Genomic DNA, 23,732 nt, shown 5'->3' on the forward strand with positions numbered 1-23,732 from the left:
ATAAAATATCTCACACTAATTAAAAATAATAATAAATATCATTTAATTACAGCAACTTAATTTAAGAAATAAGTTCTTCTTCTAAATTATCCATTTCTAAACTTCATATCAACAATATCAATTAAATGAAGAATATTTTGAGAATGATTATATAAGGCAAAAAAATTTAAGATCAAACACAATAATTTTTTCTATAATATTCCGCATCAAGAGACACCTTTTATAATTTATATAGTATTCTTATAATATATCTGGATTTATTTACAGAAAACTAGTTGCTCATTTAATTTCTTTAAGAAAAACAAAATAAACATTGGTAGCATTTTAAAAATGATTTGAACTCAGATAGAATAACAATTGATGGCGATAATTTATTCATTATACTTTCTTTTTACATATAATTATAAGTTATTGCGTCATCGTGTAGTGCAACAATAGCAAAAGTAAAACAGTGTGGATAATAGTCTTTCTTGAAATTATGAGAATTGAGTGTTATTTGGAGAGGCGACAAAATAAGATTGTTTATAATTTAGGAAAATTTGAAGAGTGTATACGACACAATCATGTTATTTGACGACAGTTTTATATCTAACTGTTGGGAAAAACTTTCTTTAGATATTATTTGTAGTACATGTAATTATAATGTTCCAATTCATTTCTTATGTTATTAATCTATACACTTTTCTTAATGTGTGTGTTTTTTTTTTTTTTTTTTTGTGTTTTGTGTTTGTCATCATTTCAATTCAATTGGTTAGAAAATTCAAGTTTAGGTACATGAGATGGAGACTTTTTTACTCATTATATTATAATATACATGTTAGATCAAATTTTCTTTTGAAGATGCCACCTATGTCACTTAGTGAGAATTGAATTGTGCTGTTCAAACATTATAAGAAGAAAAAGCACTTTCTATCACTATGTTTTTTTTTTAAAATAAAATAAAATAATAGAAGTTAATGGTTTTAAAAAAATGGAGTTATTAGGATAAAGTGCAACTTAAAAAATATATAAAGATATATTCACCAAGTTCTAATGTCCATTTTATATATATTTGTAGTCTTATTGATTAAAAGCAAAACAGGTTGAAGGACTGTTCAAGAAAATATTTATTAGAATATTTAAAAGAATTAGTTTTACTGAAATTTTCTTAAGTGTGGAATAAATTAATCTGAACGCGAGTATAATTTTATAAAAATTTAGTATAGTAAAGAGATTTATATTTAAATTTCAGTTGTTATATAAATTTATTTATTTTTAATTATTTTTTTAAATATTGATATACTTGACTTTAATTCAGTATACATATCTATCGTTATATTTATTTTAATATAATTTGAATAATATTTCTCATTAAAAAATTATTTCAATATATAATAGATATTTTGTTCTGAGTAAAATTACGTAGGTTACTACTAATTTGTCATTATGTTTAACCTACTAATCTATTATTATGTTTCTTAATCATTAACTATATGTTCTCGAAATATTAGATCTATCAGTCATGATGTTTTCTTTTTAGAATAGGGTCATTTGTATCATATAAGATAATATATTAGGAATGAAGATAACTAAAGTTAGTGTACATAATTAAAGTAACTTTCTGGAAAGCAAAGCAAACCAAAGAATTACTCATTTCAACCAAATAGGATCTAATATGATGAAATTATATCACATAAGTGTTAATAAATACTCTTATTATATTTGATATATAGTTTTAAAAAATTAGTTAAGATTTTTACAAAATTAATTATACATTAAATATTTGTGTAAAACTATATTTAATCATACATTTTTAATTAACTTATATTTATATATTGTAAAGATATAGAAAATAATTTTAAAGTAAAACTTATATAAGTAGAATGAGTCTGAATATTTTTATTATTAATGAAAAAAAGTATATACATTTTATTAAGTTTCATTTTAAAATTATCACTATTTTTCTAGAAAACCTTATTTTCTCTTCTGTCTTCTCTTTAAAAATATGAGTACATCCTTCATTGGATTGAGAATCAGAGGTTTTGGACTCTTGATAGTGAATAGAGTAAAATTGTTCGATTATATTTTTGTTTAGAATAAGTTTCTTTCTACTCCTTTTTTCTTTTAGGCAGTTTTGAGTTTTCATGTGTACCTAAATACATGTGTATTGCATGTGATGTATTTGACCATAAGAATAGTCTATGTTAGTTCAGAGTTTTAGTGATGTATTCAGATACTTGATGAAAACTATATGGTGCATATTATCTTATCCGACCTTTTTTAGGAGTTGAGGCTCTTTGTGAATACTTGTCTTTCTATTCAGGTAAAGAAAATTGGTTTTATCTTTTAATAGAACTCTAGGTTAAAAGATCTAGATGGAAATGTGACATGATCACAAGTTTTAAATTTATCTTACAATGTTTGTTTTATTGAGTGAAAGAAATGTTATTTAATGATAATTGTTAGAAGTAAACAAATTGAAAAAGTAGTTCATAAAGTTGATTGTTTGAGTTTAAATGTGAGTTCCATTTTGAAGTTTTAAAGTCTTGCAATTATTTGTTGAATTATGATTTTAATGAGAATATATGTTATATATTTAAACACTTTAAAACCATAAAAATATTTTGATTATATAAAAGTTACAAATTTGTATATTGATGTTGGGTAAAGACTTTGAAATTTGTTTTAGGATTCTCCTTATTATGTTGAATGAGACAAAAAAAAACTATCAATTTTTTTCTTAGCAAAAATAAAACAAAAATAAAAAAGCCTAGTCTCAGCCTTATTTTCGCTCAAGCCAAAAAAAATTTTAGTCAAACGAAAATAGACGACAACTAAGCCTAGTCTCGACCCAATTTTCGCTCAAAAGAAGAAATTTTCACTCAAACGAAAATCGTATTGCAACTGAACTTGGTCTCGCTCCTATTTTCGCTCAAGGAAAGTAATTTTTGCTTAAGCGAGATCATTTTCGCTCAACCTAAAACAAATTTAAAATGTTTGTAAAAGATTGTTTAATGGTTGTTTATTTCTTTAATTGAATTATATGTAAATTTTAATTATACATGTATATGAAACATTGATTTTATGTGTTTTTTTTTTATTTTTTCTAATTGTTTTTAAAATCTAAATTTCTATATTATTGAATGGTATAGTGATGTGTGATATGAATTATGAATCATATGGAAGTGTGATCGAAACATAGTATTTTCGGGAAAAGAAATATCGTGTTGAGATTGGTTAGGATGTACATTGAATTAGAGATTCATGTAGAAAGAGATATCATGACTCTACTAGTATATTAATATCATATAGATGAAGATTATAAGGTGGTGAGAGTTGGAGGAGGTTCATATATGATTGAGTCTACAATTTGAAAGATAATTGGTCTAGCAAGTCATATGGATTTACTCTATCATACGAGGACTAAATTCATTTGTACATGTAGCTGTGTGGATAGATAACACAATGAAGGTAGTATAACAAGTGCAGATATCTAAGTTAAATTTAACACACGAGTCTTCCATAAATAGAGTTAAGTATCTATATTTATATGTTAGTGAATTTTTGCATGAGTGGTATGCAATATGAGTTATTTATAGATGCTTGATTGTTTAGTACAATGTAATGGATGAAATGTGATGATTCATATGTTTGTGATTGTATTACTAGAATCTAAAGTTGTACTTGAAGTTTTAAAAATCTCTAACTTACCATGCTTTCTTGTTTGTGTTTGCTGTAAAATTTGTGATGATCTTACATGGAAGTAGAGAATGTTGTAGATGATAAAACTTCATAGAGAGCAAATAGAGTTCTCCCCTTTTTCTTTTGATGTTTGTTTTAGTATATGCATATATTTACCAAGTGGTATAACTTTGAACTAGTCTAATTAGGGATGTTACATACATAAAAAGTAATATGAAAATAAAAATTATTACTACAAGAAAATCATTAAATAACAATTGAATTTAGAGACCAAAAACAATTAGTCACTATTTTGACTAAATTAAATATTATTTTAGAAACTAAAAAATTATTTATATCTAAAGTGGTTTCTATTATTAATAAAAAAAATTATAAAATAATTTTTAAATTAGTATATAAATTAACTACCAAAGTTTTAGATATTAATATTTTAGATTATAAATTGGTCTCTAAAAGACTAATAGAGACTAATTTAGAATATAAAGTAGTAAGTAACTAAAACCTTGATAATTAATGGTTAGATATCAATTTAAAAATTATTATTTTAGATACTAATAATTTTTTTAGTTTATAAAATGATCTCTAATTTATTCAAATAGTAACTAATTATTTTAATCTTTAAAATTAGTTTTTATTTAATAATATTTTTTGTAGTATATATATATATTTAACAAGCATGAAAAATATGTGTAAAAATTGAATGAATATATCTAATAACTTATAGCCGTATCATATACATTCATTCTTTTTATTATTATTTTTTCTCTTTTTTATTAGCTATAACTTTTTTTTATTTATCCTTTTTCTAATTTTGGTTTTTAATCTCGCGAATAATAAAATAGTATAGATTAACTAAAGCTTATTGAATTTCTATTTTAGATTTTGTTCTCAAATAAAAAATTTATAACTTATACGAAAGTTATAATAAGGTAATTTTATGTGTTTAGAGTTTATTTTTTATTTTAGAGAAAAAAAATATGTAGCAAATCTCTAATTTTTGTTCCGAAAAGCTTTTTAGATGAATAACGTATTTAACTAGAGTCAAAATTTAAACAATGTATTTAACTTTGCTTTTAGAATGTTCTTAACCCTATGAACATTCTTAATTCAAAATTTGTCAAAAACTTTATATTGCCACTATTGTTTAAACTTTACCTTTTTAAACATTAATTGTTTTAAATTTGCGTGTGGTTATTTTTAATTAACTTATTTTCAAAGGTACAAATAAAAATATGCTACATACTTCTAGTAGCTTCAAAAATATTTTTTTTGTCAAACAAGACTTTGCCTAGAACATAATGAATAATTGCTTTAAGATTAGGCTGTTTCTTGCATTTTGAAAAAACTCTTTTCCCTTCTAAAAATGACTTTCACATTCTTCTTTTCAAAATATTTCCAAAACATATTTTTCGGAACACATTTTATTAATTCCATATTTACCAATCTAGAAATCAAAAAAATTATTTTGGAAAGGATATTTTGGAATGATATTTTGTCTTCTGGATTTTCTAAACCCTACGGAACTTCTATTCTAAAATCACCCAAAACTGTGAAAGAATAATTTTGGTATTTCAAAAAATATAGGGGTGCAAAAGAAAAATGTAGGGGTGCAAAAAGAAACTATCCAAGATGGAAGGTCCGAAAGCTCAACATAACAAAAGCAGAACATAGAAAAAGGATAACTTTTACTTACTGCACCAGTAAAATTGAACCTGCACTTTAACACAAAATGACAAAAATGTTCTCTTTAGTTTTTAAATAGAGTGGGCGCAATTAAGAATGTATTATATATTTTGTATTATGAAATACATGGATTTGAGTTTTCAAAACAACTTTCCAGATTAGAATAACTTTTTAGAATATGTTTTGATATTTTTTTTCTTCTATAATATACTCTTGAATTTTGTTTTCTAAAATTATTTTCTAGAATGTATTATTTATATTTTGAATGTAGTTTTATGGAATGAGATTTTTGTTTTCCAATTCTATTCCGAAGTCTATTTCTAGAATACACAAAGTATTTTCCAAAATTTATTTTTTAGAATATATTTTTTCAATTTCAGAAAGAAGAAAAATTTCAAAAAATAATAGAATATAGTTAGAATTGATTGGGTGCAGAAAGCAAAAGGGAAATAGGATTTGTGTGCATCTATGATTTATTGGTGAATTTCTATGGCAAAAGATGAATTAGGTCTAGCACCATGAGGTTTGGGAAAGGGTTATTTATGGCAGACATAAGTAGGTCCTAGAGATATAAATACATCCTAAATATCCCAACTTATGTAGCTTGGAAAAAAAGGTTATTTATGGTAGGCAACTCATAGGACAAAGACATCCAATTCATGACAAACATAAGTTTATGGTTCTATGACCATTTTATAATTTGTATGTATATATCTTGTGGCCAACTAGGTTTTCTTTTTCCAAAAACACTTTTTATACTCTCTTTTTTCTTGTTAAATAATTAATGCTTGTATTTAGTTCATGTTTTTCCTTTTTTTTAGGGTAGATTAATGAATGTTTTTTCTTTTGCTTTTGTTTCATTGTGATTATCCTCACTAGTTAGTTTTGGTCATGTTATTCATTCACATCATGGTTAATTTATTAATAATTGATACACAAACCATAGTGACTTTCCCTTTCAATACAACCAACAACCAATTTCCTTTTTGTTTTCCTTTTCAAACTTCAATTTCTTGGTTGTTATGATTACAAAAAAAATAAACTATTAGAATCAATCTTTCATGGAGGCTTTTAAGCAGATTTTGGTTGGGCTGGCCCTCCAACTTAAATTGTAATCATTAATAAAATCTTCACATAATATCTTTTAGAACATTCTTTCTTTTTTTATTATATTATATTTTTATTATATATTTCTCCTTTCCTTTTTTTTATCTTTTTTATTATTATATTAATTTTTTAAATTAATTCCAAAAGCAGTTGTTTACTGTTGTTCCCCCTTGTTCAATTATTCTCTACTGAATTTCTCAGAGATAATAAGCCATTGGCCAAAATTTCAAGAGAAACCAAGAAAAGCATAAAGTGGCAGCCCAAATGTAGAAGTTCAACTCTAAAAACAAATCAATGAAAAAAACAATATTCTTATTTTGTTTTCACTTTAAGAAAGGATTGCTTGATAGGGTTTTATATTATTGAGTAGTTCAACTCAATTTCTTTCTTTCCTTTCACAATATTCTTCTTTAAATGGTTCTTTGCGTTAACTTTTTTTTACTGAATTTTCATTGATTATTTTAGTTTATAAATAATAAAATATTTAATAGTCCCTTTCTATTAGGAAAGAGGAGAGAATTGAAGAATTTAGGTTTAAAAACTAAAATTTCCCTAGTATTATTCTCTCATCTTACATTGATAATTCAAGGATAATTTTGAAAATAAATATATTACAAATTGATATTTTTTAGACGTTAGACGAGTTGGTTCATTAGACCTAATCTACTTTATTATCTCTAGTATGAGAAAAGTTTAAAGATGCTTGTGTACAAGTATTAAAATATTGGTTGAAGAACTTTGTTAAAATTATTAGGTTTCGAATGTTTAAAAATACTAGTTTGGAGAGAAAAGATATTGATAAGGAAATGTGAGAATATTGAGCACAAACTTGTAAAAAATGATAATACCAAATTCAAGTTAAAAACAAATAATTTAGAGATTCGATTTAACTGAATTTTAAACAATAATTAGTTTTCGTTTTGAGTGAGTAAAAAATCTGCTATTTTTAAGATCTATATAATACTACGGGTTTTATTTGTCTCACTCCCTAAAAGAGAGTAAAAAAAGTTTAAGTTGTATTCCCTCGTGACAACTCAAAGAGTTGTATACAATCCTGGTGTGATAGATTTAAAAATAAATATATATAATAAAGGGTAATTTTGTAATTAAATGATATAAAAAAGTATTAAAATAATAGTATTGGGAGTTATAATGTGGTTGTATAAAAAAATGTGGTTGTCCATATATCATTGCTCTTTCCCTCATATATTTATTTATTTAAAGTACTCTTTTCTATAATTAATATATATATATGTATGCGTGTGAATGATAAAATATATTCTTTTTCATTTTTCTTTTTGATAATTTTTTTATTATTTTCTTTACAAAAATTTGATCATTCTTAGGTAACATTTTTTTAAAACTTTCAAAATATTACAAACTTCACATGTTCGTATAGATTCATCCAAAATAAACATAAGCAATTATGATATAATATTTCAGGAACTGATTTTCAACGTAGTTTTTGAAATTAAAAATTTTAATTTTCTTCTAAAATTTAGAATACAGGATAGATCGACAATTAACACATGAATATTAAATTTAATTAAAACTAACAGTTTAACATTTGTTCACTAAAATAAATATTGCTCACTAAAATAAATATAACTTAGTTAAATATCTTCTTTTTTATTCCAAAGTATGTAACATTCAATACTACAACTTTCATAAAGACAACTAAGCCTAATTCTAAAAGTATTGATACTTTCACGACATACAAATTTGTTAAGCAAATTTAAGAAAAAAAATTCTCAACTATTACGATGAAATATGTATCCTAATGTGTCTTTTCTTCTTTTTACATTTCATGCTTAATCATTATCGATATATTCTGGTAATAATAGTTTATACTCGACCTGGTTATTTGACATTTTGAAATTGAACTGAAGTGATTATTTAAGGATAAGTCCTCTAAGTCTTTCGAGGAATATGCCAACTCCATTGCTTCTAGTTCAACTTCGGTTTCGATTGTAACATCGACCAAACATTGTGACTTTATGAGTTCTCTTGATTCGTACTTGATGTCATATTCAAATAATTCGACCAACCAACTAATCATTCTACTAACAAGATCTGGTTTAAAAAGGATCTTGATTAAAGGTGGCAAAATAGGTTAATCCGACAAATTTTGGCTTGACTCGCTACCACCAAAAACGGGGTTGACTGTCCAACCAAGGTTATACGAGTTGAAATTGGTAACTCGTCCCATCATAGGGTAAGTTGGCGGGTTGGCCTGCCACTTTAAAAAAAATAACTTTTTTCTTTTTTTGTAATTTTTTTTTTTTTGGATCTATTTATTTGGTTGTAGCCCTTGATATCACTTTTTGAACAATAAAAATGCAAGGAATAGCAATAAAATTGAATCAAACTTTAATATTCTAATCAAAGAAGGTTTAATACCTAACAAAATAAAGTAAATATCAACAATATTTCAATGAATCAAATGATGTATAAAGAAATTAATGTAAATAAAGTTCTATATAAAACATTGACTATCAACAATTTTAATTCTAAAAGCATGAGATTCCTCTTTAAAAGTGCCAAAAATAAAGAAGGGTAGATTGACGGGCTATGGCTAACACCTCTCCCAAGCGAAACCTTTGACTATTATATTAATGACTCCCCTAAGTGGACCTTCTCTGGCTTGTCCTTCTCGGTCAGTGCGGACACGTTAAGTCGACCTTGACCTATCATCATTATCTTGTTGGGAATCTACTCGGATCCCGTCTCTCGTAGTCTCGACATGGTTGTTCCTCTCTTTGTCTAGGTGAATGAGGTATAGAGCGATATTCTAGTCTAACAAATTTTGTCTTTCAACACTAGGAACTCCTCAATTGTGTAGTCGAAGTTGCAATTATATATGCATTGTTTGCTTGTGTAAGCATTTCATGGTGTTGGCACCTTTCGAGGGGTTGGAAGGAGGTTGACACTTAGAGCCTCTCCTAGAATCTGGTTCCTATTAACATTCAATGAGGTGTAATGGGAAAACCTAGGTAATCGATTTTCCCTAGATTGATTTGATGGTTGAGGTATGCTCAATCTCTCTTTTTCCTTAGGCTTTCGGGTTTAATCTCAACTCAAACGTAACTTTGGAACTCGCAAAGTTCTTCTAACTGCATGAATTTCGTGGTTCTTATTCTCATCTCATCTAGGTTTGCGACTGGTTTCTTGCATAGAATATCTATGAGTGCCCCCAACTCGGTGGTGTCACCATGTGATGGAGGGCCACCTTCGGGTTGAGGTTTAGATGTTCAAGGCTACTTTTCCGAACCTCTCCATGAAGAACCTCAATAACTCTCCCTTCTTCTGTCAGATATTGGGAATTTGATGTCATGTGGGATGGTCGACTTGTTGTGAACTGTATTTGAAATTTTGCTACTAAGGTTTCAAAACAGTCAATAGAGAACAATGGAAAATAGGCAAACCAGCTTAACGTCACTCCTTTCAGGGATGTAGGGAAAACATGATTGAGTACCACATCGTCTAAGGTGAAAAGGCCCATTTGGGTCATATATGCATCAACATGTTCATTAATGATCGGTTGTCCCATCATATCGATCTATACTTAATCCCTTCTATTTGGAAATGAGTTTAATGCTCATTACTTTTGTCAACTAAAGAGTGTTGTCAAGTACTCCCCAATGTTATTGAAGTGCTCGTCGAAGTATGAAGTTGTGATTCTGTCTCCAATGTATGATAATTGGAGGTGTTCAAGGTCTTGAGAACATTGATATGTTTTTTGTCATTAATTTTCAGTATTCTTCTTCCTGATGTTGGGATGGATAGGCCCCCTTTAGCCTCCTCTTTATTTCTTTATTCTCTCATCTAAGGACACAAATTTCTTCGACATTCATTTGTTTCATCTTAACCATCTCTTTGTGAAGAGCCAAAAGTGGAGTCCTGTGTTCAGTCTCAATTACTTTTTGCGTCTATGTTAGTTGTGTTTCTTGTATATACCATTGAATTCTCAGTATTGTTCCTTCTCAACCCATAGTGGGTGCCATTTATTCTTGTAGGACTGGGAATGTGTCTTCTACTCTGTCTTGTTTGTTTGGTAATTATGCTTGTGAGTTTCTTCTTAGGTCTCGATCCAAATGAGGAGTACCTGCAAAAGGTTCTTTAACGTCCAAGTCAATATCTGGAGTATTTAATGTTATACAAAATTTATTTTTCACCAAGTGACATCGATCTATTTATAGAGGTGAGTGATAACTCTATTCAAAATAAATCTAGATTATTACGACTTTTTATATTAATTTTATTTAGATTAAGAATATAGACAAATTAAAATATTTAATTGATTTTGATTATTGTTTATTTATTTGTTGTTTCAGGTTCCAATAAATATTTGACAAAGTTTTTTGAGATGATATGGACCCATGTAAAACCTTGATCGGTGGCCTTAGCCATCTATCACCATACATGTTTAATGTTATGGGAGCAATTTATTTCGTTATTATTTATGATTTAAGTAATCACAAACATCAATTACTCTAAATAGAATCCATACTTATTTATTTAAGAAAGTAGTTTGCTTTTGAAATAAAGTAAAAAAAATAGCTTAATTTGGAAGATTCGTCTGGCTAGAGAATCGGATGTGCTCGTAAAGATAAACAAATTTTGGAATATTTTCTTTATAATTTCATATCATGATCATGAACCTACTCAAAATTCTTCCTACATTTTTAGCAAAATGTCAATGGAGTTACATAGTTCAGTGTGATTTTTCCTTTAAAGAAAGGTCATTTTCCATATAATAAAAACCTTGTTATAACCATCCATATCGCAGTTTTGGCAACTATAAATAGAGTTCAATGTTCATATCTGATTTTGATTGAAATAACTCACTTTCTTCACTAAAAATAGCAAAACTTTTTTAAAATTGTAACAAAATCAAGAATAAATCATTCATGCAACAGTGTACATTATTATAATGTAATAATCAACTGTTAAAAATGTATTTGTTAAACTTTATATCAACTTACTTTTAAAATTATATTAAATATATACTTTGCCGTCTCATAATAGTAAGTATGGTTAACTTTTTTTACAAAACACAACTAATTAATAAATAGATGAGAATAATAATTTTACGAATTGACTTTAATGATAATACTTCATTAAAAATTAAAATGGAACTTGATAAAAGTATCAATAAAATTTAGTTAGTATTATATTAAAAATTAAAATTACATTTATTATAACTTCTTAAACAAAACTTATTGTAGAATGGAAGAAATATTGTTTTTATTTAAGGGAAAGTATAGTAACTAAATATATTAAACTGGCTACATTTAACCTTCATGTGATTTTTTTTTTCATTTTTCATTTTTTAATCATAGTTATCTTCTTCTCTTTATTTTCATTTATTAATCATATCAAAAATTATCCTTTGACAATTTAGAGAGTTATATACTATTTTTTATGTGACAAATTTTTTTAAAAAAATAATGTGAAAATTATATTGTATATGTAGAAAAAAAAGTGAATTATAATATATCATAATTCTAATCATATTTATCTTTTTCTCTTCATTTTGTCATCACATTTATTACTTTGAACATGTTATTGCCTTCCATAAACCCCAAAAGTGAGGTTTTCTTTTTCCAACTCAATCTCTTAAATATCCTCTTCATGGCCCCACAGTAAGTTGCAGTTAGATGGCGATCTTGTTTCAGAAGAACACGGCATAACCTTGCTTTTAAGGATGGTATAGTTTTACCTGGAAAAGAGTGAAGACCCTTATGTTGTTGTTGTTGTACTGTTTGAAATTTAACACTTTTAATCTTGATGCATACGTAGGATTCTTATGCCTTCTGTTTTCTGTTGTAGATAGACACTGACATGACAAAACACGCTTCTTTCTTCCAAATCAATCCTCTTTGACTAACCACTTAGCCAATATAAATAAATTGCCATATCCTTTGCTTCACTTCACTCTTTCTCTGCCTCTCACACCTTTTTTTGCTTCCTTTTCTTTTCTCCAAATGGAAAAGGTTCCTCATTTACTATCCATTTTCCTGTTCATTGCTTTGCTGTTTCATGGAGGAAAGGTTTTAGCTTTCAAAACCCAAGACGGATCAGAGGAATGGGGATACGTTCCAGTCAGACCCAGTAAGCACTGCTTCACAACTTTGCAATCTTAATTCATTGGGACATAGCAAATGATAACACACTGCAATTTTTCTTTTTTTGTGTGTTTTCATGTTGTTGTTTGGAGTGTGTGGAAAAGGAATTTAGAGTGTATTGAAGTAATGTTTGCAATTCTTTTTTGCCTTGTGATGTTGTTATTGTTGTCATCACAGAAGCACACATGTTTTGGTGGCTATATAGAAGTCCCTATAGAGTGGAAGATCCCTCTAAGCCGTGGCCAATTATTCTCTGGTTGCAAGGAGGACCTGTAAGTGTTACTGAATTGGGTTGTGTGATATGAACAAAAACATGAATAACCCATGATTTGAGGTTTTCAAACATTGAGCAGGGTGCTTCAGGAGTTGGAATTGGAAATTTTGAGGAGGTTGGGCCTTTGAACACAGACTTGAAGCCACGGAATTCCACATGGCTGCAAAAAGCAGATCTCTTGTTTGTGGTAATAACCTTGAAAAAGAGTTTCTTTGAACCTTTTTTACTTTGTGGCTCTTAATTATGATAACTCAATTGAATGCTTCTGATGTTGTGAACAATATAGGACAATCCAGTTGGAACTGGGTACAGTTTTGTGGAGGACAAAAAACTCTTTGTTAAAACAGATAATGAAGCAGCCACCGACTTGACTACATTGTTGATTGAATTGTTCAATAAGAATGAGAAACTACAAAAGAGCCCTCTGTTCATCGTGGCAGAGTCATATGGTGGCAAATTTGCTGTCACTCTCGGGTTATCTGCTCTGAAAGCTATAGAAGCTGGGAAATTGAAGCTTATACTTGGAGGTAACCCTCTCTTCAATTATGTGTTCATCTGTCAGATTCTAGATTACTTAGTGGATTTTCTAACCAGAAGTTAAAGACCAATCTCTCAATATACTAAAGTTTTTGTATTCATGGAACTACTCTCTTTCAATATATGCTTTTTCATATACACGAGTTTGAGAATCAAATCTCTGATTATATTCACACAAGGAGAAAAAGGTTATCACCAACTTTACAGCACACTATGTTGGTGGGGTTATCTTCAATTTATGGTGATTGAAAACAGTTTTGACATACTAATGGGATTAAGCGTGAATTTCTCTTTTGTTAGTTAGGAAATGAATCATATGAAATGATGAATTGTTTAATAATTTTCTAACAGAATTCCAAGACATTCATGATTTGGTGTAACTATTTTCCTTTTGTTTAGGTGTGGCATTAGGAGACAGTTGGATCTCCCCTGAAGATTTTGTGGTACTGAATTATTAGAATTTCTCTGTCCACCAGCTTTTGTTGACCTTTCAAAATTTTCAATATTGAATTCGATATTGCAATTTCAGTTCTCATGGGGTCCTCTCCTTAAAGACCTCTCACGACTTGACGATAATGGACTGCAAAAATCAAACAGGTAAAATCTGTTTTCCATCTTCTCATGTACAAACAAATATGTATTACACAGACAAGGAAAACAAAAACTAAAGTAACATTCTATGCAACGGTCATTTTCTGTGTTATCTAACAAACCCATTTTAGAGATCAGTGTAGCTGAGAGGATCAAGCAGCAACTTGAGGATGGTAAATTTGTTGAAGCCACCGACTCATGGAGTGAACTTGAGTCTGTGATTTCCATGAGCAGCAACTTTGTGGTACCATGATGTCTCCATTCAACATTTTATTCAACATTGTGCTTTAATCTTTACTTACACTCCTAAGAAGTCCTACAACTTTTTTGTTCACTTCAGGACTTCTACAATTTTTTGGAGGATGCAGGAAGTGATGATGTTGCAGCATTGGAGTTAGGGTTATATAAGAAAATATCAACGAAGAGGTACTCCAGGTATCTCACTTCCTTGAGGTCAAGGTCAAAATCTCCTGGTGGTGATAATGATCTTGACAAGTTACTAAACGGTGTCATAAAGAAAAAGTTAAAGATCATCCCAGAGAATGTCACGTAAGTCTTTAATTCCTTGACAACTCAAAAGGGTACTCCAAATTTTCACTGCAAACCAATCAAATCATCACTCATTTAGCTTCTGTGGTGGCAGATGGGGAGGGCAATCCGGTGATGTTTTCGAATACCTTTCAGGTGATTTTATGAAACCAAGAATCGATGAGGTAAGAAGAAAATATAAGCATTAAAACAAGCTGAGAACTATGGTTTTAAACCTTCAATATAAATAGATGTTATCATGTTCACAATGCTACCCTAAAAGAGTCCATTTGAGCATAAAATCAACGTTTCTAGTAAGCTTAATATGTTGTGTTCTTCCCTCCTATGGTTTTCTTCAACTGGGTAACTTTTTTCTATTCCTTTTTTGAATATTGAATGTTCTTTGATTCAAAATCTGCAGGTTGATGAACTGCTGGCCAAAGGGGTCAACGTGACAGTGTACAATGGACAAGTAAGGTCCCTTTCCACAAAGTTTCCTTGTTAGTTTTGATGATAATTATTAAGAATCGATGTTGTATATAACACAGACCACCTTAATTGTTTAATTTAACATGTGGATTTGTTCCAAATTAATCAGATTTTTATCCTTGAAGTTATCCAAATCATATGGTAGTTTTTTATGTTTTGATATAAGTAACATCATATTCTGTCTCATTACTACAGATTGATCTGATTTGTTCAACCAAAGGGACTGATGCATGGGTTCATAAACTCAAGTACATGCATCTCTTTCTCTCTTATGTTATCCTTCAAGTTTTTTGAGATTCAAAACAAACATAAAAGTTTTTGAATGTCTTTAATCATTCTTTTTATTGTAGGTGGGAAGGGCTTAAAAATTTCTTGGCCAAAGATAGAACACCTCTCTACTGTGGAAGTGACAAATCAACAACCAAAGGTTTTGTTAGATCATATAAAAATCTACACTTCTATTGGATCCTCAAAGCTGGCCATTTTGTAAGTCAACCACAATCATCTTCTTAACACACTTTTTCATAAATATTTCTGAAAAAATTAAAAATAAGTTTTGCAGAAAATTTTAATTAATTGTACATTTACTAATTTACTTGAAGGATGTGTTTTTTCTTAAAAAAGTTCCTTTGCTTTCAATGAGAATCATCTTAGGATCACTTTTTTTTTAAGAATCCATTCATCTTTAGCTGTCAACACATTAAATATACTTGCAAAGATTCCTTATTCTTCTTTCTTTCTTTATCTATTAAAAAATTATAAGAGTTTTCACGTGTGTGATGTCAGCAAATTGAGGTATTCTCTTCCTTATGTTATGCTTTTGCTTTACTTTTCTTGAAAACACGACCTTACTAAAATAACAATCATTTTTGCAAAATTAACAATCTGTGCTTTAATTTTTTGTAAAGTAATTTTTTTCTAATTATATTTTTCTTTTCATTTTTATTATGTTTTGAAAATTGTTTTAGATTTATAATTGATAACTTATTTAAAATTACATTAAAAACAACAAAAAGTAAATACTTTCCTAAGTTTTTTAAAAAGAACTTTAACAACTACTATATACAAACAAAAACAAAGAAGTAGTTTATTTCTCGATTTTCATAATATTTAATAAGGACAACTAAGAAAAGAAATATAGTTCATATAAATTAAAAAATGTGTTATAAAATGATGGCTACTTTTATTTTAAAAACTGATAAGGTATAAACGAAATAGAATTTAAGTAATACTAAAAGATACGGACATATTAAAAAAACTACATCAAACTTTTCTTTCTTATCTTCAGATATTTTGGTCTTCTTTTTCTAATAGTAAAGTAATTGATGTTTTGAAATTTTAAAGTCTAATACTTTTTTTAAATATAATTTTATTCAATATTTGTTCTCTAGTAATGTAGTCATCAAAGGTATAGATACTGATTAAATAAGGATATTTTAGTTTGGAATATATTAATATTTTTCTTTCATTAGCACTCATTAAAAAACAAGAAAAAACATGAAATGCAAACTAGAGACAAATAATAATTAGTTATTATATTAACTAAATTAAAAATCATTTTAAAATTTAAAAAAAAAATTGGTTTTTAAATTAGTTTATATTATTGTTAAATGATTTCTAAATTAGTATCTAATTAACAATAAAAAAATTTGCTATTAAATTTAGGATTTAAATAATTGATAGTTAAAGCCTTGGTTGCTAATTAGATACTAATTTAGAAACTATTTAACAATAATAGAAACTAATTTAGAAATTAAACTCTAAAATATCTCTAATTTAGTCACTATAACAATTAATTATTTTTTTTTTTTAAATTGATTTTTATTTCATGATTTTTTTAATAAAAATATATAAAAATAATAAAGGTAGAATTGAATTTGAAGCAGAGACATTTATGATAGCCAAGGACGAGATTAAATGGGACAGTGACTATTTTATTACAATTTTTGTGTAAACATTAGTGACAGTTAGAAGATCCAATGACAGTGTCTCTTCTGAAAAATTCAGATATGTGTGTATGCTTCACTTATTTTGTCCCATAAAGAGTACACTATGTTTTAATTTGTTTGCCTATTCATTGCTTCAGGTTCCCACTGATCAACCTTGTGTGGCACTAGACATGGTGGGTGCAATTACACACTCACCAGCCACTTGACATTTGCACAGACAACAAATAATAACATCACTGTTTGGAAGAAGAGCAAGGTACAGGGAAAACCCAGCAACCAAACAGAGGAACTAGAACACGATCAAGCATTGGGTTGCAATAAAAAAAAAGACTCATTACACTTATGCTATTGATTGTTGATTTGCTTTACCATCTCATTCTTTTCTAATGTCTTTTACCTTGCTTCAGATTTATAAGATCTAATCACATAATTATTTTAATTCATACTCATCATTTTTTAATAATTTGTGCTTCGTATTATTCCCTTTTTAAAATGTTTACCAATAAAATTTTTAATCTAAATAATTTATGGATTGGATATTCTAAAACAAGAAAACATTAATTTTAATCTGAGTCTTACTAATAAGAATGAAATTGGATATTCTAAAACAAGAAAACATTAATTTTAATCTGAGTCTTACTAATAAGAATGAAGGGAATACTTTCTTTTCTTGGAATGAGTCCCTTCACGATTCGGATTTTTTAAATGGAAATTAGTTAATTTCGCAGTTTGACAGAAAAGAAAAGGAAACAAATTAAGCTTCAAGAAAAAAAAAATGTAAAAAATATATAATTATTTTAAATAAAAATAATATTTTTATGCATGAAGATCGCTTAGAGACAAGAAGGCAAAAGCCTTTAAATATTTTTGTTTTTAAGTGATAAATTCTGTTGATATTAATGTACTTTACTCAATTTCCATTTTAGTATATTCTTGAAGATATTGAAAAATGCATTATCTTGTACTAGCGAAATATAGGCGTGTCGTGTACATGCTTTTTATTATAATTTTTTATAACTATTTTATAAATAAATAATATCTTATAATTATTTTATAAATAAAAATATTTTTATTTTATGTAATTAGATTCATTATATAAAAATAAGATAATTAAGTATATTATTTATTATATATTATACTTTTATGATGTTGTGATAAAAATTTAATTATTAACATTTATAATTTAGCTATATTAAAATGAGTATATTTTTTTTCACATGGAAGTCTCTTTCCATTATTTGGTATTTTTTTTTCTCTTTCAATCATAAAGACGAAATCCTAAACCCTAAACCCTCTTCCCGTCATTTGTCAAATTTTTTTTTTCTCCACTTTATTTTAAGTTTTTATTTTTTATTTTTTACATTACTACCTTTTCTTGAGTTTTGTATTAGAAAAATAAGTTATGAATATAAAATTGAAGAATCTATGTTACATAGTATTATAAATTATAGATTATAGATATATTATAGTGAAGTTATGTTGTTAATAAAAAAATTTAATTATTAAACATTTATAGTTTAATTACATCTTAATAAAAGAATTTAATTATTAAACATTTATAGTTTAATTATATCTTAATTACGAGGAATTACTATTTTTTCACGTGGAACTCTTTTTTCATTATTTAGTAGTTTTTTTCCCTTTTAGTAGTTACCTTTTTGTAAAATCTAGATGCAACTCTCTTTCCACCAATTGTTAATTTGTTCTTTATTTTTTACATTGACATCCTTCCATCTAAATGTATATTATAATTTTTAAATTTATTGAAAATAAAAGAAGAAAATAATTTGTCTTCATCGTAGGTAAATACTAAACCGAAATTTGTTTTTTTAGGCGATGAGAAAAGCGAAGAAAGTGAAAGATGATTTCATTATTGAAGGTTTTTTTGAAGGTTGGGCTTTAGATAGAAGAAAGCTGAAAGGAACTACACAGATCTATGGTATCTAACATCTTACGAATTCCAAAAGCAAAAGCAAAGGTTTATCTGTCACGACTGGTCACGACCACACCACCTGCATTTTATTTTAAGAAAATAGTTATTTGAAAACAATAATAAAATTGTGTCTCTATACATGATATGACAAAAGACAATTTTGTAATTCTAACAACTCTAACAACAGGCACCATCTTTCCAACTTTAACAACAGTTTTCGGAAAATGAAAAAAATCAAATAGATTTTCTAATTTTTTCCATGCAACATATGGATCCAATATTTATAATAAAAAATTATTTTTCATATCACCTGTTCTAATCTGGCGCACGTGAAAATTGTCTATATATAGTCACCCTTTATTTTATCATCTCTTTTCTTGTAAGAAGCGTCTTACCATTTGCCTCTACCAACTCATATAGGTATCTTTCCAAAAAATTGTAATAAAAGCATAGATAATATTCCAATTTTTTGGAGCTTAATCCAAAGTCTTATAGATAATCCAATTCACCAGATCAATCACATTATAAAAATATGCATCATCCTTTCAAGTCAAGATAGGTCATTTAGTAAAATGCCAAACTCTATTGAAGGTTGTTTAAATGTTTTATGTGCAGATTGATCTTGAGACCATGATTACAATCTCTTTCCATTTCTTTTCTATTGGTGATTTAGTAATTATTTTGTTATTTCATAATAGCAACAAGTAGTTAAATATTTTTTTTAAGTCCACCCTTAAAAACTATAATATTTATTTAAGTTAATTTATATAAGAAATAAAGGATATAAATAGAATTAAATTAATATTTTTATAAAACTTAGTATATTTCTTGATTGTGAACCATTTCATGATAGTGATACTGTTAAAAAAATAAAGTATGCAAGTAAAGTGACAATATTTACTTTATAAATTGATTTTGTGAAATAAAGTAGATGTAAATCGGGATTAGAATTTATCTTAACAATTATGATTTGAGCACTTGTTTGTACATGGAATTTAGACTTTTGTGCAACTTTCTTTCTCTTTATCTATTACTGGTTTATACTTGATAATATCATTTCAGAGCAGTATTGCGAAAGTTTATGTCCTTTGTGGAGTCAAGGAAGTTGAAGTTAGCGGCATAAGAAGCTCAATTAGCAATTATTGTGACAATGACAAGACCACCATGGAATTAGAGATTGTGGGTGCCTGTATAATTTCATTATTTATTTATTTTTGCATGCATAATTTGAATCAGCAGCATTGTTTCGCATTCACAAGTGTGGCAGCAATCACACTATCACCTAGCGTGGAAACTGGAGTCAACAAACAAGCTAGAACAGGATGACGCAGTGGAAAGCAGAGACAACTAGTGTTTCCTGTTAAAAAAAAATAAGACTACTTAATATTTTTTACTACTTAATATTTTTATATTAATTTCTCTTTTGAAAAAACAATTTAGTTATTTGATGTTACTTTTTGAGTAGTGTATCATCGTGTTGGAAAATAAACCAATAGCAAAAATGAGTTCAAAGTGGTATTTATTTTTTGTTAACGTTGGTCCTCTGTTTGCCGTTGATTAGTCATTATCCTATTACATGGCACAATCCTATATAATTTTCTACACTCAAGCAAAGCTTTACTTTTATGATCACTGAAACTAAAATTAATACAAGAACTGTGAAAAGTGTAATTATTAAAAAAAACTTAGAAATCAACTATTTGTGTATAACACTTGATTTGCTATTCAAAATGTACCATCCTACCTGATGAAAAAAATCCATCATTATTGATTTACCTTCTTTTATACTGTAGCGTGTATTTAAATCAATCTACTAGAAAATAATTACTTTTTTCAGTTTTATGATATTTATTTTAAAATAAATTAAATTTTCTGAAATAAACATACATAAGGAGTCGATTTGTTGATTTGAATATAATGAGATTTAGAGATATCCTATTCAATTGTATAGACTCTAAAGCTTAATTATTCGTTTTATCTCTGTTTACATCATTTTTACGTTCTGGTTTGTATATATAAAAATTTAACGGTTTTAGTTCTCGCACGTGCACTTTTAAATTCATTTTAATCCTGGAAGTCAAGTGTGTTATGCCAACACAATTTTTTGAACAATTGTTATATTGTCAAATTATAAGAAAATCTTGGAGTGTTATGGCGAGAGCGGGAGAAGAGCGAGAGGAGGAGAACAGAGCTTGGCTGCAGGTGGCTATACTGAAGTTAAGGCAGAAGGGACTTTGAAGTGTTACGGTGAGAATGGGAGGAGAGAGGTCAGGTGTAGGTGATTGTACTGAAGTTAAGACATAAGGGACATGAATGGTTATACGGGAAGATTTAGAAGGGACACAACCATGTTTTTCTTCTCCAAAAATACCAAAGAGATACGTGAAAATAGGTCTGTAGAAGATTTTCCAGAGGTGAGAAAGAGTCTAAAGTATATTAATTGCAAAGAAATTAGATAAATGGAAAAACAGGTTCAGTTTTGTGAGATTCATCAGGTGGGTAACGAAAGGAAGTTAAAGAAGGAACTAGATACTGTCATGTTTGGCAATGAAAAGATAAATACCAACATCCAATGAAAAGAAGAAAGAAAAAACACAAAATGGTGGCTTAATGTTAGAAAATAACATCTCTAAGCCGTTTGGGGCAGGAAAGGCAAAGGACAAGTTGAACAAAAGAAAATCGAAGCAAGAGCCACAAGGAGGAGGTCCAGACTTGACGAAGAGTAGTAGTGTTGAGGAGGAAAGGTGAAGGGGCGAGATATGAGAGTTCATGTGGAACCCAATGGTGATCTCATCAATAGATGGGTGAGAAGGTTGAATGACTTAACCCTATACAAAAGTTTATAGGTGTGGCTAATCAAAGGATGTAAAATGTAAAATTTAAGTACAAGGGCATGACATAATACTCACACTTGGAACTTAATTTGTTTATTAGTGTCGAGACGTGAACTTCCAAGATTTCTTGAAATAGACTTGTATGGTTTCCATGTAATGGTATACCTCTAGGATTATGGAACAGGGAGTGTTTTTAGAAAGTGGTTAATGTATTTGAAAGATTTGTCATGTAGCACATGGCGACACTGAAAACTTTAAGAGGGTGGATATGAGCAAGTGAGTTATGCATAGATAGGTTGCCAATGTTATTAATTTTTGAGAATTTGGGTGACGATGAGAGTGTAACAAGGGGGAGTCAATATTTGGAAGCGAGTGTTCATACTTGGATGAAGTAGAATATATATGTAGATGAATTTTCCGAGGAGGCAAAAGACGAAGGTTTTGACGGAACGTTCGACGGTCAAAAAGCTGGAGTGAAGGATGATTCATTAGACTATCCAATGGTTAGTAGCCAGTCAATGGGTTCAAGTAGACTGTGAGTTGAGCAAAGTTAGTCATGGATTGAGTAAGATTATGAGGTGAGTCAATGTAAAGAGGAGTTTGTCAATGAGTCAATGTCTATGCATGATCCAAAAGCTATTGAGATCAGGAAGTGTAGTGGTCAATGCCTATGCATAATCCAAAAGCTTTTGAGATCAAGAAGAGTAGTGGCGAGCCAAGTTAAGGGAGGGGGGCAATCAAACCACGGGGTTTTGTTCTGTGGGGGGAAGTTCCAATTAGGGGTAACCAAGAGAGCTCTTCGAAATAAGTACAATATTCTATCTGACGCTTCTCTTAGCATATCCAAGATAGGAAGTGCATCTTCTAGAGATGAGGGGAGAAGAAAGAGGAAATTACTTAGATCGTAGTCCTAAGATTTTACTAACTTCTTGATTGATAGCTGCCTTAGGAATTGCAATGAAGTTTTTTTGGTGAAAGAATGAAAGGGAGCAAGCATGGAAGTTGTGGTCTATTGCTAATGACTTGGACATCTCGCATGTGGGGAAATGGTATCTAGGTATTAAAGAAATTTGGAGACAATGAGTGCAAAGATTAATATTTATGCATCTAACAAGAGTCAAATAAGGAAAAGAATTAGGGAAGAACGTATCAGAAGGAGAAATGGGTCAAGCAGAAAGTTGCGATGTGTTACTAGTGACTTTAACAGTATTAGAGGGCAACATGAAAGGCCTGGCATCCAAAGGAGGGACTCTCAAAATGTAAACTACAAGATGTTTAACGACTTTATTGAGGATATGAAGTTAATAGATCTTTTGTTAGTAGGTAGAAAATTCACGTGGTTTAAAACCAAATGAAAGATTGAGAAATATTACAAAGTGGACTTTAAATCTAACTCAACCCCATAAAACCGGCTCATAGGGTTGAGGTTTGCACCCACTTATATACAATGAAAGGTTCTAATCTCTAGTCGATGTGGGATCTCCAACACACCCCCCTCACGCCGAGACTACCAACTCGTGTGTGGGACTATATATTATGGGTGGTCCGATAGCGGCCCGATAGCAGGTGACACGATAGGCCCAACACAAACACTCGCTATGATAGGCTCAAAATGGCTCTGATACCATATTACAAAAGTGGACTTTAAGCCTAACTCAACCCCATAAAACCGGCTCATAGGGTTGAGGTTTGCACCCACTTATATACAATGAAATGCTCTAATCTCTAGTCGATGTGGGATCTCTAACAAGAAGCAAGATTGATAGAAACTAGTTCACAAAGAAAGTGTACAGAAGTGTTATGCGGTTAAAAGGATTTTAAAATCTGGAGGTGCCTTAAAAATTGACTCCGAAAAAAGGATAAGCTAGCTAAAAGGAACTAGATGCAGGAAATATCATTTGTCCTGTGTACTTAGGGAACGAGAAGACTTAGTCTCTCATATACTTTGTTTACTTGTAATATAATAGATAAAGTGTCATGCTTGGATAGAGAAGTTAT

The 23,732-nt window shown here is 28.9% G+C and overlaps 1 protein-coding gene across 2 annotated transcripts; it reads left to right on the forward strand.

Annotated features, from left to right (window-relative positions):
* The first annotated feature begins 12,050 nt into the window (after window positions 1–12,050).
* On the forward strand, window positions 12,051–17,410 carry LOC137827160 (serine carboxypeptidase-like 51). Of its 2 annotated transcripts, none has more exons than XM_068633386.1 (14): window positions 12,051–12,217; window positions 12,304–12,585; window positions 12,777–12,871; window positions 12,953–13,060; window positions 13,160–13,400; window positions 13,810–13,853; window positions 13,940–14,007; window positions 14,140–14,245; window positions 14,342–14,550; window positions 14,645–14,714; window positions 14,951–15,001; window positions 15,214–15,266; window positions 15,369–15,504; window positions 17,105–17,410. In XM_068633386.1, exons 2-14 carry the CDS (start codon window positions 12,459–12,461, stop codon window positions 17,171–17,173), a joined length of 1,377 nt encoding a protein of 458 aa, XP_068489487.1. In that variant the 5' UTR covers window positions 12,051–12,217; window positions 12,304–12,458; the 3' UTR covers window positions 17,174–17,410. The 2 variants fall into 2 exon arrangements, with proteins under 2 accessions (XP_068489487.1, XP_068489493.1); XM_068633392.1 differs by having other exon boundaries at window positions 12,129–12,203.
* Window positions 17,411–23,732: the final 6,322 nt, after the last annotated feature.

This window comes from Phaseolus vulgaris, chromosome 11 (genome assembly GCF_000499845.2).
Source record: "Phaseolus vulgaris cultivar G19833 chromosome 11, P. vulgaris v2.0, whole genome shotgun sequence".
Classification (NCBI taxonomy): Eukaryota; Viridiplantae; Streptophyta; class Magnoliopsida; order Fabales; family Fabaceae; genus Phaseolus; species Phaseolus vulgaris.